This window comes from Cynara cardunculus (genome assembly GCF_001531365.2).
Source record: "Cynara cardunculus var. scolymus isolate 2C chromosome LG 7, CcrdV1, whole genome shotgun sequence".
Taxonomy (NCBI): Eukaryota; Viridiplantae; Streptophyta; class Magnoliopsida; order Asterales; family Asteraceae; genus Cynara; species Cynara cardunculus.
The window spans coordinates 7,687,662-7,701,883 of NC_037534.1; the positions used below are offsets into that span (position 1 = coordinate 7,687,662).

Sequence of the window (14,222 nt, forward strand, 5' to 3'; positions counted from 1 at the left end):
GCCGGAGAGGGAGAGTCTGGTCGGGAAAGGGAGTCTCTAAGCGCCGTCCGAACTCCAACGTTCGTGTCTTACTCGTATACTAGGGAAGGAAATCGTACAATGACAATGAGGAGGGAGGATGCGGGAGGTGGGAGGCGGGAACCAGGAAGGAAATTGTAATTGTGATTTGTGAATTTGTACTCATGGACTGGATTGGAGGAAGGAGAAGATGCATATGCATTTACTTTTTTTATTTCAAAGCCCAAAGCCCAAAGCCCAAAGCCCAAAGTCCAAATTTATACAAAACATATATATATAAAAAACGGGTACGGGGCGGGGCGGGGAGTGCTATACCCGTCCCCGTCCCCGTCCCCGTCCCCGGCTTGCGCCAAGCGGGGATCCCCGTCCCCATCCCCGGGACCCGATTTTTCGGGGAATCCCCGTCCCCGACCGGGGCGGGTGGACCGGGTTACCCGACGGGTCGGGGTCCATTCCCATCCCTAACCCTGGATACTAATGCTGTGGAGAAAACTAAAAAGTGAATTAGTGGGCACTTTTTAGTTTATTTCTTATCAACTCTCCTTGCTTAGATCCTCACACTTGGGTGCTATAAGCCTATACATGGGGGAGACCTTTTATCGGAGGCTCTAGCCCTTCCAAGAAGACTCTGAGAACCTTCTAGGTTCTACCGTGTGAGTCCCAGAATACTAAAAGCATGATGAACCTTCTACACAATACGAATGGACCTAGAACATCATTAGTAACTCTGTACTATCCTAGAACATTATTGGTGATTTTGGGTTCTTTTGGAGTCTTCCTTGGTGACTGCTTTCTTAGTGGTCCACTAAACTAGTGTTTGTGTGGTGCCTATGTGGCGTCTCTAGACTCGAAGAGCTCAATCTGTTATCTTGTACAATTACTTTGAACTTGAAACCTCTAAGCAGTATCTGCCTGCATCAATAGGCTCCATTTGGCTATATTTGCCTCTTGATATCTTCCATCATGCTGCAACCGGTGGATGCTAGTTTTGTCTACTTAGATTTATGTTTCATCATTTGTAATGTGTGTTTAACTTCTACATGTTTAGTGTGCGTCATCTCGATTTTGTTGATTTAGAAGAACTACTACTTTTTGGTCTCGGGTGTCAACTTTGTTAGTTTCCAATCGGTGTACCTTGTTTTAAATTCTTCATACTTCAGTTAATGCATACTCAAGTAGCTGATATTTTTAACACACCAACATTTTTCTGTCTTCCTTTATGCACCTCATACCATTTGCTTCTACATTAGTTGCTGCATACCTTATTGTCTGCTTTTGCCCTTCATAACTTTTCTTTCTTTCTTTCTCTTATTTTGCTAATCACCTTTGCAGCATTTAATTAGTTTTTTTCTCTCTCCCTCAGGTTACAAATGCAATAAAAGTCCAGCCTATGATCCATGACAGTTTCACTAAAGTTATTTCTCATTTTTCTAACATAGTTCATACCATGTATGAGCGCTGCAGCACATCTTTAGAGGTAGTTCTCCGTGAAACCTTTATTATGCTATTTTTGTTGAAGCATTGCCTATGAGTTATTAAAAATAAGAAGTTGAACTCCATCAATGTTCAGTGTTACTTGCACATTAGCTATGGTCTGTTTGGCTCTGGCACAGCATATGCAGCGACTTTCTGAATGAAAAACTTTTTGTTGAACCAATTTGTGATGTATTTTTTCAACATACAAGTAACTCCTTGCCTAGGCTATATGAATATCATTTTTAACTTTTTGGTTGCATTTTTCTACTTTTAATAATGGGTTGTAGGCAATTTGATTTCTAATGATCTATAAAAAAGGAATGATCTATAAAAAAGGGATGATCAGGAAAGAAACATAAGCAGAGTTACATTGTCAATATTTTTTTTTGTTACGTTATGTTTGCCTTTCTGCTTGTGTATATATTTTCATAAATCTATTCTTCAGTTACTACTGTTATGCAGACCTTTTTGCTTACATGCTAACTACGTTCATCTGTTGGGTTGAAGTGTAGGTTCTATTTTCATCTCATGATGCCCAAGATGGTTCCAATCGACTTCACACAGACTATCTAGAGGTGATTTACATATTTTTAATTGGAATGTATTAGCGTATGCGGTTTCTGCCATTGGTTTACATCATTATCCTAGCAATGATCTTGTTCTTGGAAATCACATTCAAAAGGACAGCCTTTGCCATATTATTATTTCTAAGTTGAACTGTTAAATTATAACAGGAAGGAGTGGCTTCATGGAGGACATGGGAAACCATATTGTTTCCTGGAGGGAAAAATATAGTGATTGGTTCTTTTTTGCTTACTTGTATATATTACCTTTTCTTTTAGGTAATGGACTTTATAAATGATGCCATTGTATCAATGGATGCTTTGGTTAGTGCTTACAAGCATGCAGCTGTCTACTTTTCCTGCCCCGTTGAAACAAGGTGCAGTTCTCTTCTGCATGTTCTTTACCTATCTATGGAGAGGGCTGTCCTTTTTATTTAAACTGATGAAGCATTTCGCTCTGGGTAATTTGTTTAGTTTTTAAACTTAATCGTTCGATCAATCAAAGTGATCATGCGATGTCTTCTTTGTTTGTTGCTTGGGTTTAGGTTGTAGCTGAACAAAATAATTACCATTATTGTTAAGTTCTTTTGGCAACAGTTAACTTCAGACCTTTTAGAGTGCGTTATAGTTCTAATATCAGACAATAAGTATAAAAAGTCTCAATCTAAATTTGCAGCATCCACAAACTGTAGGGGCCCGAGTTTGAGCAGTAGCATGGTCTGTGCACACTATTGTGTTATTTAGTCTACACGTTTACAAATAATTTGTCAATGCAGTCATATATTATTAACTTATGCTTGTATGGTGTTCATTTGCCAATGTTTGATGGTTCTAGTATGGGTCGTTTATTCAAAGTACAAAGCCAAAAATTGTACAAGAGTTGCTTCCGATGGTTTATGACAACGAACGTCCGGTTGGTTTTCTTGTTGCAGTTATGGAAGCGATGAATTGCTTAAAATCCTTGCAAGACTGCATGATTCATTGTTGCCAACTTTGCAGCAGGGATTTAAAATAATATTTTCAGCAAAGAAAGATGGATCTCAATTGACCTCTTCAGACATGTTGCCAAACATTGCCACTAGTCTGAAGATGTTATCATCTAGAATAGTTGATTTTTGTTGGAAATTACTGAATTTATGTTATCTAGGTGAAGAATTGTTTGGAGAGAATAATTCTCTTCCATCTGCCTCAAAGATATTTCCAGCCCAAGTGGAAGACCCGATCATCAGGATAGACATTTTGGTTCAGACGTTTCGGGAAATTAGCGAAGAATGTTCAACTGTTAAAGAGGGAGGGAGTGTCAATTCGTTGCTTCAAAGTGTTGACAAGAAGTACCATTTGATGGGAAGACTTGAGCTCTTATGTAATGAAGGTATGGACCTCAAACTTGACCATAATCATCAGGAAACAAAGATGTCTTTTGTCATGGATTCAAATAATGCCAAATTGCCTTCCATGTCATAACGATGCATGAGATGGAAACAAAAGAAGATCGTAGTCGCATAGTTAGAATCAGTCTTGGAGTGAAGGGTATGGGTGGTGGTATTGAGGGGGGGGGGGTGAATAATTCTTTTTAATATTTTGAAGGTAAGATATCTAATATAATGAGAGATACATCCCTTTTATTTGCACTATAGGGGAACTCAAGATATATATACTCATCAAGTACAAATTTATTTTACGTACTGAAAAGTATGAAAATAAGTCGCACACAGGACATCAAATTGTGGAAATGAGAAAGATGAAAACTCAAATGGTAAGAGCGTGTTTGCATTAATAAACAAAATTAGAGAAGGGTAAATTAGCTGTGCTTTTGAAATATGGGATAAAATTTGGGATAAGAATATATGTATGGATGAAACTATTTACTTTGTAACAACTAAATATGTTGCTTTTGCTGCAACCCATCTAGTATGGAGAAAAAAGACTCATGCAACTGAATCAAATTACTTTCACAGAGAGAATCGACTTTGTGATCAAGATGCCCTGGCTTGACTGTTCAAAATAAAAACTATTTAGAAAGAACGGTTCTCTTTATTTGTATTTGCTATATATATGTATTTAACTATAAGATTTGTGACAAGTTGGTTTTTAATTAGTTATGTCATGGAGCGACATCTTTGACCTCTCAGCTAGATTTTCTTTGGAAGATGTAAATGAATTGTCCATCCTTGCTTTATGCATAAATCATATAATGTACCATTCTTTTGTTTGTACTTCCACTAGTACTTACGTATATGATCGATATTCTTCTCCTTTTGGTGCATAGGGTGGATCTCAATGGATAACGAACAGTTGCAGTTTCTTTCTCGAATCATGTTAGTTCCTGCGAGCAAGGAGATACCGCATTTGCCATCTACAACAAACAAGGTGGAAATGGATGAAGATAATGCAATAATTGAATCAAAAATCAGTCAAGTAAAAGATCTCTTTCCTGATTATGGTAAAGGCTTCATTTCTGCTTGTCTTGAAGTATATAACCACAACCCTGAGGAAGTCATCCAGAGGATTCTTGAGGGAACCCTTCATAGTGACCTTCTTTCCCTTGATACTTCTCTAATGGTAGTTCCAACCAAAACCACTCCTCCTGTGACCCAAAAAGATAAAGGCAAAGGAATATTGGTCGAACTTCCAACACCCACAAATGTTGTACCGCTTGTAGGCAAACCACAACTTGAAGGCCCATCTTCAACATCTTCTTCAGTTGGAAGATTTATCAGGAAATCGACCACAAACGTGCCTGATCCTCAAATCCTCGATACCAAAGATGAAACTGCCAAGAATTTTGCTCTTCAATCACTGCTAGAATATGAAGATGAGTATGATGATTCTTTTGATGATCTTGGTCTAAGTGTTGGTGATTCAGGACTGGATGATTTGAACGAGAAGGTAACTTCTACCGACACTTCGGCTTCAGATGCTTCCCGATGGGGGTCACGACAAAAACCCCAGTTTTACGTCAAAGATGGTAAGAATTACAGTTATAAGGTATCAGGTTCTGTGGCTGCTGCAAATTACAATGAAGCATCTATAGTTAATCAAGCGCAAAAAGAAATGATTCATGGGCTTGGTCGTGGAGGTAATATCCCTTTAGGTGCAGCAAAGAAAGTGATGGAAGTAACTGAAGGAAAACATGGTGGACACGACCTTACTGGAACTGGGGGAAATGTAAATTCAGCGAGGAGGGAAGATGGAAGGAATAGTAATAGTAGAAAAGACCATAATGCCCCCATGAAATCAAATGATAATGTTGATCAAGTCGGGGGGCGAGGGAGTTCCATGAGAGGGAGAGGATGGGGCAGGGGTAATGTTGGAAAAGAACAAACCACAACAGAGTCGAATGAAGGGGAGGATAATGAGTTTGTTGGTGAACGAGGAAGAGGCGGCAGAGGGCGGGGTGGAAGGAGAGGAGGGGGGAGGAGTAATCATTATCGGAAGGATCAAGCAATGAAAAAACACTTTTCTGGGCTCAGTGGCTTTTGATGAACAGATAATTTAAATGGTTGTTCATAGTTGCATACATGTTCAAAGCACAATCCTCGTATCATGGTATGTGTGGTTTTTCGTTTTTTGGTTACAGTGGGGTTGTTAATCGTTACCCCATATACTATATTTTTGCCCTTTAGTTTCTTATGGCAAGCGGGGATGGAAAGTTTTGATATTACGACACCCGAACTACAGAAGTGGTATAGTATTTTGTTTATGCAATTATATGAAATAGGCTTAAATCAGTTTGAAGTTGCATAGTATGGATTTTTCCAGGAATGGTGTGGGGCCTTTTCATTGATCAAAATGTGATCCATTCACAATTTTTTTTATCAACCTGGTATGCGAGCCGACTAATCCCAGGACGACCGTCTGTTTTGCAGATAGCTCGGAGTCACTGCATTGTGATCATTTCACAATTTTAAGTGCAATATGATCAAGATTATTGATGAATCCTGGCCCTTTTCTTTTGGCAAACAGAAATAGGATTTTCAGGACCATTGACTAAATACTTACCGTCTTGTCTTGGATAACTTAATGCTTATCAACTGTTACCCGGTCAGAGATTGTGGTCTTTACCAACAATATCTTATTGTGTCATTTTGCAAATTGAGAATCTTACCTGAAAGGTGAGGTTGGTGATTTTCATTCGGTTATCACTTACTGAGTAAGAGACGTTTATGCTATACTAATAATCTTACCTGGTAAGGTAAGTGGGGGTGGTGACTCTTATGCGGTTGGCGTTTGTAAACGATTCACTCACGTATGTAGACTAAATCAATTCGATTTCTAAAAGAAGACTACTAATACTTAAGTTCAACGATGAGTTCTTCATTAGTGGTTGTGAATGATTTTTTTTTTAATTTTTTCGATCTTGATTTTATAGGAGCAAGTCAGAAAGTAGAACATCTGATTCATTCTCAATGGCCATGAGATGATCTTTTTGTCGACAAATGCTTCTATTACACACTGTGTAGGAAACATGCATAAAGATCGTGCATACCAAAAACATGTGAAGATATTCAAAATATATACTCAAATGTAATGAAAAATGAAAAGTGGGGACTATTTGTGCCATTCCTTGAAAGATAAATTTCTACTTCATTTTGGGGGAAGGGACTAAATATGGCAACATTGAGAATTGAGTGTGCCAAGAAGCAAGTAATAAGTGAGATTAAGGTATAGGCATAGCAACGGAACGGGGATGGGGTGGGTTTTGTAATCTCCGGTCCGGCGCCAGTCCCCAGTCAAACCTCTATCAAACCCCGGTCAAACCCCATAAAAAATATCATTTAATTTGATTCTACCGGGGACCCCCGGCCCCGGGACCCGTTTTAGCAGGGAATCCCTGTCCCCGTTCGGATCGAGTGAACCGAGTTCATCACCGAATCGGAGCAAATCCCCATCCCTATTAAGGTATGAATTCTACAACGTTTTAATGCAACATTTCAATAGCACATGTTAGTTTTGAGCCAAGAATCAGCCTATTAAGGCCATAAATTAAGAAATGCTCACTTTATTTATATCATCAACTTTATAATTCTATCATATCAGATTTATCTTTTCAATATAATTCAATAAATTAAATTTATAAATCTTCTATCTTGGTCTCTAACCATGAATCTATTCATGATTTACAACTACAAATTGTAACAAAAAAGTCATTAATTATTTATTAAAATGGGTCTCTCTTATCCACACATTTTACATGTTTTTCTTTCATCTTTCTTTTTGAAATTTTTTATGCACCCTCTTGTTCCAATATGGCTCCATCACCGGGAGAGAAGACGGCGGTGAAGGCAACGACTGGGTTGGTGGTGACATTGGTCATGTATGTAGTATACATATTCGATAACAGTTTCTGAATGGTTTGATACAAGATGATTAAGAGACTCTCATGATACAATGCAAAATAAAATATAATTATTTATAATAAAATCAGAATATTGAATAATTAAGAGATGATTTAAGATACAAAATAATTTAAAGAATTTTTAAACCATTAAAAAACAAACTTTTGTTTACCAGCAAGGTTAAAGACTACTTTTAATAAAACTATTTTATATGTAAACCCAAACAATAATGCAATTTTGGGTACGCAACAAATCGAGTGACCTGAAATGATAACCATGAAGTTTCCAGCACCTGGTGGATCATTCAAAATCCACGTGGCTCAACCTCACAGATCCACCGTTTTTAACCCCACCTTTTTCAATTCCACTCCGATACCATAACTTACATCATCATCTCATCATCTTCACACTTACACACACACACACACACACACAACAGAATCATGGGTGTTGCAGCATGTCTCTCCGACATTTACGACTCCTGTCACAGCCGCCATGCCTCCCGGAACAAACTCAAAAAAACCAACCAACTTCAAGTACCTCATCTTCATTCCCATTCCTCTTTTGTTATATATATATATATATATATAGGATCTCACTGTGTGTTTTTTTGACGGTGGCAGACGGTGGAGATAAAGGTGAAGATGGACTGCGAGGGGTGCGAGAGGAAGGTTCGGAAGTCGGTGGCCGGGATGAAAGGGGTGAGTTCGGTGGACGTTGATCCAAAGAAAAGCAAGCTGACGGTAGTGGGTTACGTGGATCCAAACAAGGTGCTGAATCGGGTCAGACACCATACAGGAAAGAAAGCGGAATTATGGCCATACGTGCCGTACGATGTGGTGGACCATCCTTACGTTCCCGGAGTTTATGACAAGAAGGCGCCACCTGGCTACGTCAGGGACACGTCGGCCGTAGATCCGGTGGCCGTCGATTTGGGTCGAGCAAGTTCCACTGAGATTAGGTATACGACAGCGTTTAGTGATGATAACCCCACGGCTTGTATGATCATGTAGTAGTTCATCAGGGTGTTGTTTCATGTATATATTTAAGGGAAAAACCAGAATAAAACTAAGTATAATTTTATAAATTTCTTTATTATAGTATAATTTATGATTTTATTTATGTTCTACATGTTTTATATTTGGTGAGTTAGCATTACTTAATCAAATGCTCGTACATTTGTTAAGTAGTATAATTTTTTTGGATTGTTTCTTTTCATTTAGGTCATATTTGCTATTCACATAAATTTTTTAATTAAGCATGGTTCGATGTCATTGTGCTTTATCATTTTATGAGCAATAGTATATATGATATATCATCAATGAGTACGTATGATCTCCCCATCGATTCATATGTACTCTTATAATTTATTTGAGGTTTATTTGATATCTGGAATTAATATTAACTTCGGAGCGTCTTTCAGTAATGATTCATAGACATAGTTTTAATCAGAGACAATCTCATGAGAGGTTTATGTATTGATTATCAATGGTTGTGCTTTACTCTTTTTTTTCATTTAGATGAGTATCTATCGAACCAAGTAGCTTCCCCTATTTTCTTTTAGGAGCCACAACCTCAACCACACCTCTATCATGTGTGATTGCAACACACTTTTCAGTGGCGTTGTGCTCTTGTTTGGGGACTTTTAACCTTACAGGTATATTTGCAGCTGATATATGTGATATTGTCACTCCTTAAATAACATTAAACGTATCAGATATCGAGTCTGATTCATTTGAATATTAAGTATTCATTTCACTTCACTTTCACATTATGAAGTGCAGGGATCAAAATGAGATAGAGTGGGAACATTCCATGACAATTCCTGTCGTTCCTTTGGAAAATCCTTTTTCCTATCTCCCCCTAACGACGGAAAGACTGTCTCATGCAAATCTTTCGGTAAATAAATCACCCGTCAAGGGTTCTAAATAGCGGATAATTGTTGCGGATTCATATCTAATATATCTTAATCATCTTTGATGGCCCATTTTAGTGCATTGTGGAGACGCAATTGGCACGTATAATGCATAACCAAATATGCATAAATGTGAAATATCAGGCTCATATCCAATTACTAACTGGTACATAGAAAATGGTTGGCTAGCAGTGGGTCTAAAGCAAATAAGTAGTGCTGCATGTAATATTGCATAACCCCATGCAGAATTGGGTAAATTGGTGTGCATAACCATTGCACTGGCTATCATCTGTATCCTTTTGATAGTAGCTTATGCATGACCATTTTGTGTATATACATGGGATACGAGATGCTCTACATCGACCTCAATAGACATGCAATAATCATCAAATACTTGCGATGTAAATTCTCCAGCATTATGAGGTCGTATAGACTTGATAGGATAATGGGGGTGGTGAGCCCTCAAACTAGGAGTTTTGCGAATGCAGCGTTTCGTGTGGACAATAATGCGACATTCGATGCGTCAAGTAGAACCATAAAATAATTTAATGGCCTGCATTCTGGATGTTTATGTCCATAAATATCACCTTGTATTCATTGTAAGAATGAAATATTTTTGTATTATATCCTTAGCTTTTAAGATGGTCTAATTCTTGTCTTGGCTAAGGATCATGGTTTACAAAAGTTGTAGGTATTCGAGAGAACATATTATAATGGTATGTTGCTTCTTGTGCTGTAGAAGTCAGCAATTGCAATTTTGTTAATGGCCTCATTTTGCATTTCACTCGAAAGAAAATGTGTCGATGTGTATTTTGCAACACATGGATCATTATGTCATGATCATGGTGTCCCACATGGTCATATTGAAACATATATGTGTCATTGTCCCAAAGTTCTTGATTGACAACAAAATATGATTCAATGACCTAAATAATCCACTAGTTTGACACATTTATTTCTCTAATATATGTTCTTTTCATTTCATTAGAATTAATGTACATATACCCATTTTCATTCTCGTAATATCATTTCTAGTTGATACAAATATCTTAACAAAGTTCTTATTAATATAGTGATTTAGTGACTATTAATCTTGTACTAACAAGAAAATAACAGTCCACCATCTAAGTACTATGGTGGAATGAATTATAAAATAAATATTCGTTTATCTTTTAAGCTTGTGTGGGAGGTCCCACAAAAACATTCAAGTTTTCCTTGATACATTCCTACACGGAACAGAGAATTTTGAGAGTTTTATATTTGTTATCTTGTATTTCTTTACATCTATAATGATTATATATTCGGTTTTACATCAACAAATGAAATTAGTTTAATACTTAAAATAAATTTTAAATAAAACCATGCTCAGTCAATCTTAGATTAATATTATATAGTTTATTTTCAACTTGTTTTCGTTTTTGATATGAGCGATTATTACTATATTTTCCTTTTATTGTCCATTATCTTATGGGTAGTAGTTGCATCTCTGCTCCAAGGATGATAAAATTCTTCTCGACTCTTGCAATGACCTTGATCCTTTCCATGGTCTCATCCATATAGTGTATAGATGTCACATGTAAAAGATTGTCTTTAACTCACCATCCTTTGGAGTTGTTTTCACCTCTAACACTTTCATCATTGACCTTGGGAATTTTCTTAGTTCCAACATGTCTAGCCTTATTATTCGAATGAACCTTGTTATATTTCTCAACCACTTGTAGTAGATTGATGAGTTTGTATAAATGTTATATTCCAGTTTATATTAGTTCATTAATATTTAATGATTTATAAAAGGTGAAAATAATGTTATACATCATGCCATCTTGTGAGTTGTTTGTCACAAAGATTGAGAAGCTTTTTGAGACACCATTTCTTTGTTGAAAATCAGTTACCTTCTTGTAGGTGAGTAAGTGGGTTTCATTCCATTGTATAATTAGTTTGGAAAGTATATGTTCATGAATATTCTTAATTCTCCTTTTCAGGACGTCCTACAATTTTGGGAGATTCTAGTTAATGATATTACCTATGAAAGTTGTGACTGATGTACAGTCTTAAAAATCTCAAGGTATTTACTTGTACCTTAATAATTGATTTTTAGGGTCAATAGATTTTGATGGTTTTAAGCATATTATTGTACTTTTCCGACAAAAGTAATATTTTCATTGGATATTCATCTATGGTACTTAAGTTCTTTTGACTTTAGGACATCGAATCTCGGATGAATTGTTGCAACCATTTACATAAATAAGGGATAATATATGGACCTTTTTTGTTCATAAGAAGAAAAATTATGACGCACATGAAATTTTATCATAACAATATTGGTTTTTTGTATGTTTACATTTTATTGATAATAATTCATCAATATTTCAGTTTGCTAGAGAAATCACTCAATCTATTGGATTTCCAGGTAGTAGGAGAACCACATGAATTACTTAAATCTCTACAAACCTTAGGACTATTTACACCCGTTTGACAAAATCCTTTTGATATCTTGTGAATAATCATTTATGGATAATATTAATGAATTTGGCATGAGACCAAAAGATGAGATCGAATACGGATAATTTAATAACATAATGACATTTTTGGAGCTTTTAGCAGGAGGCCAAAAGAAATATGAGTTTGGGATATGAAGCCAAACCTACTACAATATATTAATGGTATTTTGGGAGATTTTACCATGAGGTCAAATAACTATTGGTTTTGACATGAAGTCAGATTTAAACTTTTAGTTTCTTAATAGTATTTTGAGAGCTTCGTCAAAAAAAAAAAAAAAAAAAAAAAAAAACTCAGATATATAGGGTTGAAGGGGTAATTTTCGAAAATTAATTAAGCTTAAATATAATGAGTAGAAACCCATAAACAAGATAAACATTTGAATAATATTTTAGTATTTTCATGCTAATTTTTGGAGCTTTTGGCAAAAGACCAAAAGTTACGAGAGTTGGAAGTTTAACTTCTAAAAATTAATTATAAGATTGTGAACTATAATTAAAATTAAGATTTAAATATTAACATAAATAAATAATAAATAAAGGGTATTGTGTTAAATTAACCATATACAAATATTGTAAACTAGTTGGATAAGCATTAATAAAAATAATAATAACAGTTCAAAAACGATAAATACTATCATATCTATAAAAGCTATCATACCTCAAAGAAATTAAAATATTTTGAATCAAAATTAAACTAATATAACAACCTAATATAATAATGTAATAAATTTATATATATATTAAAGAAGAAACCACATGTAATGATGTGGCCTCTTTTCAAAACAAGAAAATACTTTATCTTTTTTCTCTTTTTTCTCAAGCTTTTCCTACATAAATTTTTGTTTTTGATTTTTAAATATTCACATTTAATATCATTTAATTAGGTTGTTTCAACCTATTCATGTTCCCTCTAATAATTACTTTTTTAACTCTCATTATTTCTCTTTATTTGGTTATAAATTTTTATATTCTCTTCATGGTACACCTCTATAATAATCTTTATATTAATCACTCAATTTTTCCTCTCTATTTGGTTATAAATTTTCATATTCTCTTCATAGTACACCTCTATGATAATCTCTCTATTAATCACTTAATTCTTTCTCTCTATTCATATATAATTTTGTGGTACACCTCTATGATAATATCTCTATTAATCTCTCAATTCTTTCTCTCTATTCATATATAATTTTGAGGTACACCTCTATGATAATCTCTCTATTAATCTCTCAATTTTCCCTCTCTATTCATGTATAATTTTGTGGTATACCTCTATGATAATCTCTCTATTAATCNTAATCTCTCTATTAATCTCTCAATTTTCCCTCTCTATTCATGTATAATTTTGTGGTATACCTCTATGATAATCTCTCTATTAATCTCTCAATTTTTTCTCTCTATTCAGTTATAAAATTGTGGATGCGATTTGCATTTTTGTTTATTTTTGAGGTGTCATTCAATAAAACAAATCATGATATGAGTTTTTGCTTATGTAAGTATAATATTTCTTTTTTAGTCGGATACATTCACATCATAGTTGGAATTATGTAGGCATATGGATTTTTTATGTGTGGATAAAGTGACATATGAATCATTGAAGAAACAGTTTAACATTGTTAATTTTTTGCACATATTTTTTTATGATTTTGGACCAATTACAAAGTTTGATATGATAAAAGATCGATATATAAAAATTATTATTATATATATATATATATATATACATTAAAAAACAACCAATAATTATAAGGTGGATTCATATATCAAATATAATATTGATTTTTATTAATTTAATATATAAATGTGATTATCGATTCATTTAACTAACTTCAATAATTTAAAAATATATATTATCATCGCGCTAATAAATAAGGAAACCAATCAATAAATATGACGAGCTATATTTATAGGGGTCCCCAAAAAAAAACTTTGGTTCAAGAATATTTTTTTTAACTAATTCCTTACAACAATTTTTAAAATGGGCCTTTAGGGGCCCTGGCCCCTGTGCTTTTTTTGTCGATAGGCTAGTATCTTTGGTCCATATGCTTGAAGTATACACAAAAATTCAACCGGCCCCTCCACTCTCCAATCCACTCTTGATCCAGCGACGACACAGACGACAGCGGAAGCCGGAAGCGACGACAAGCAGGCGGCAGCACCTCGGCAGCGAGCTCTCGACGACGGTAAGTCCTTCTGTAACCTAACCTGTTATGAATTTCCTACCAGCTGTAGAGTATAGAGATAAGTTATAAAATTAAACCATTGGTGATTGGACATTGGTCTTCTCCCCTGTTCTGCTGCACTTTTTGTTTTGAAATCAAAACCCTACGATTAAGAAAAAAACAATATTGTGATACATAACAAGAACTAAGCACTAAGTAGAACATACAGTGATACAGAACAAGTCAAC

General features: G+C 35.2%; 2 protein-coding genes across 2 annotated transcripts in view; both read left to right on the top strand.

Moving 5' to 3' along the window:
* Positions 1-5,788, top strand: part of LOC112515264 (activating signal cointegrator 1 complex subunit 2) — a 19,982-nt gene extending 14,194 nt beyond the window's left edge. Inside the window, exons 5-10 of the mRNA XM_025121971.1 lie at positions 1,382-1,495; positions 2,007-2,069; positions 2,337-2,434; positions 2,990-3,429; positions 4,327-5,193; positions 5,404-5,788. Of these exons, the coding sequence (XP_024977739.1) occupies positions 1,382-1,495; positions 2,007-2,069; positions 2,337-2,434; positions 2,990-3,429; positions 4,327-5,193; positions 5,404-5,540 (1,719 nt within the window). The 3' untranslated portion in view covers positions 5,541-5,788. The remainder of the gene's footprint in view (positions 1-1,381; positions 1,496-2,006; positions 2,070-2,336; positions 2,435-2,989; positions 3,430-4,326; positions 5,194-5,403) is intronic.
* Positions 5,789-7,823: 2,035 nt separating this feature from the next.
* On the top strand, positions 7,824-8,459 carry LOC112515884 (heavy metal-associated isoprenylated plant protein 26-like). The gene is made up of 2 exons (XM_025122844.1): positions 7,824-7,932; positions 8,020-8,459. Exons 1-2 carry the CDS (start codon positions 7,840-7,842, stop codon positions 8,407-8,409), a joined length of 483 nt encoding a protein of 160 aa, XP_024978612.1. The 5' UTR covers positions 7,824-7,839; the 3' UTR covers positions 8,410-8,459.
* The last annotated feature ends 5,763 nt before the right edge of the window (positions 8,460-14,222 follow it).

What these genes read in the sequence shown, in the direction of transcription:
- LOC112515884 (XM_025122844.1), top strand. Translation starts at nt 7,840, where the DNA reads ATGGGTGTTGCAGCATGTCTCTCCGACATTTACGACTCCTGTCACAGC. An exon ending in AAAAAACCAACCAACTTCAA is followed by an intron (nt 7,933 to 8,019) that starts GTACCTCATCTT and finishes TGACGGTGGCAG; the next exon opens with ACGGTGGAGATAAAGGTGAA.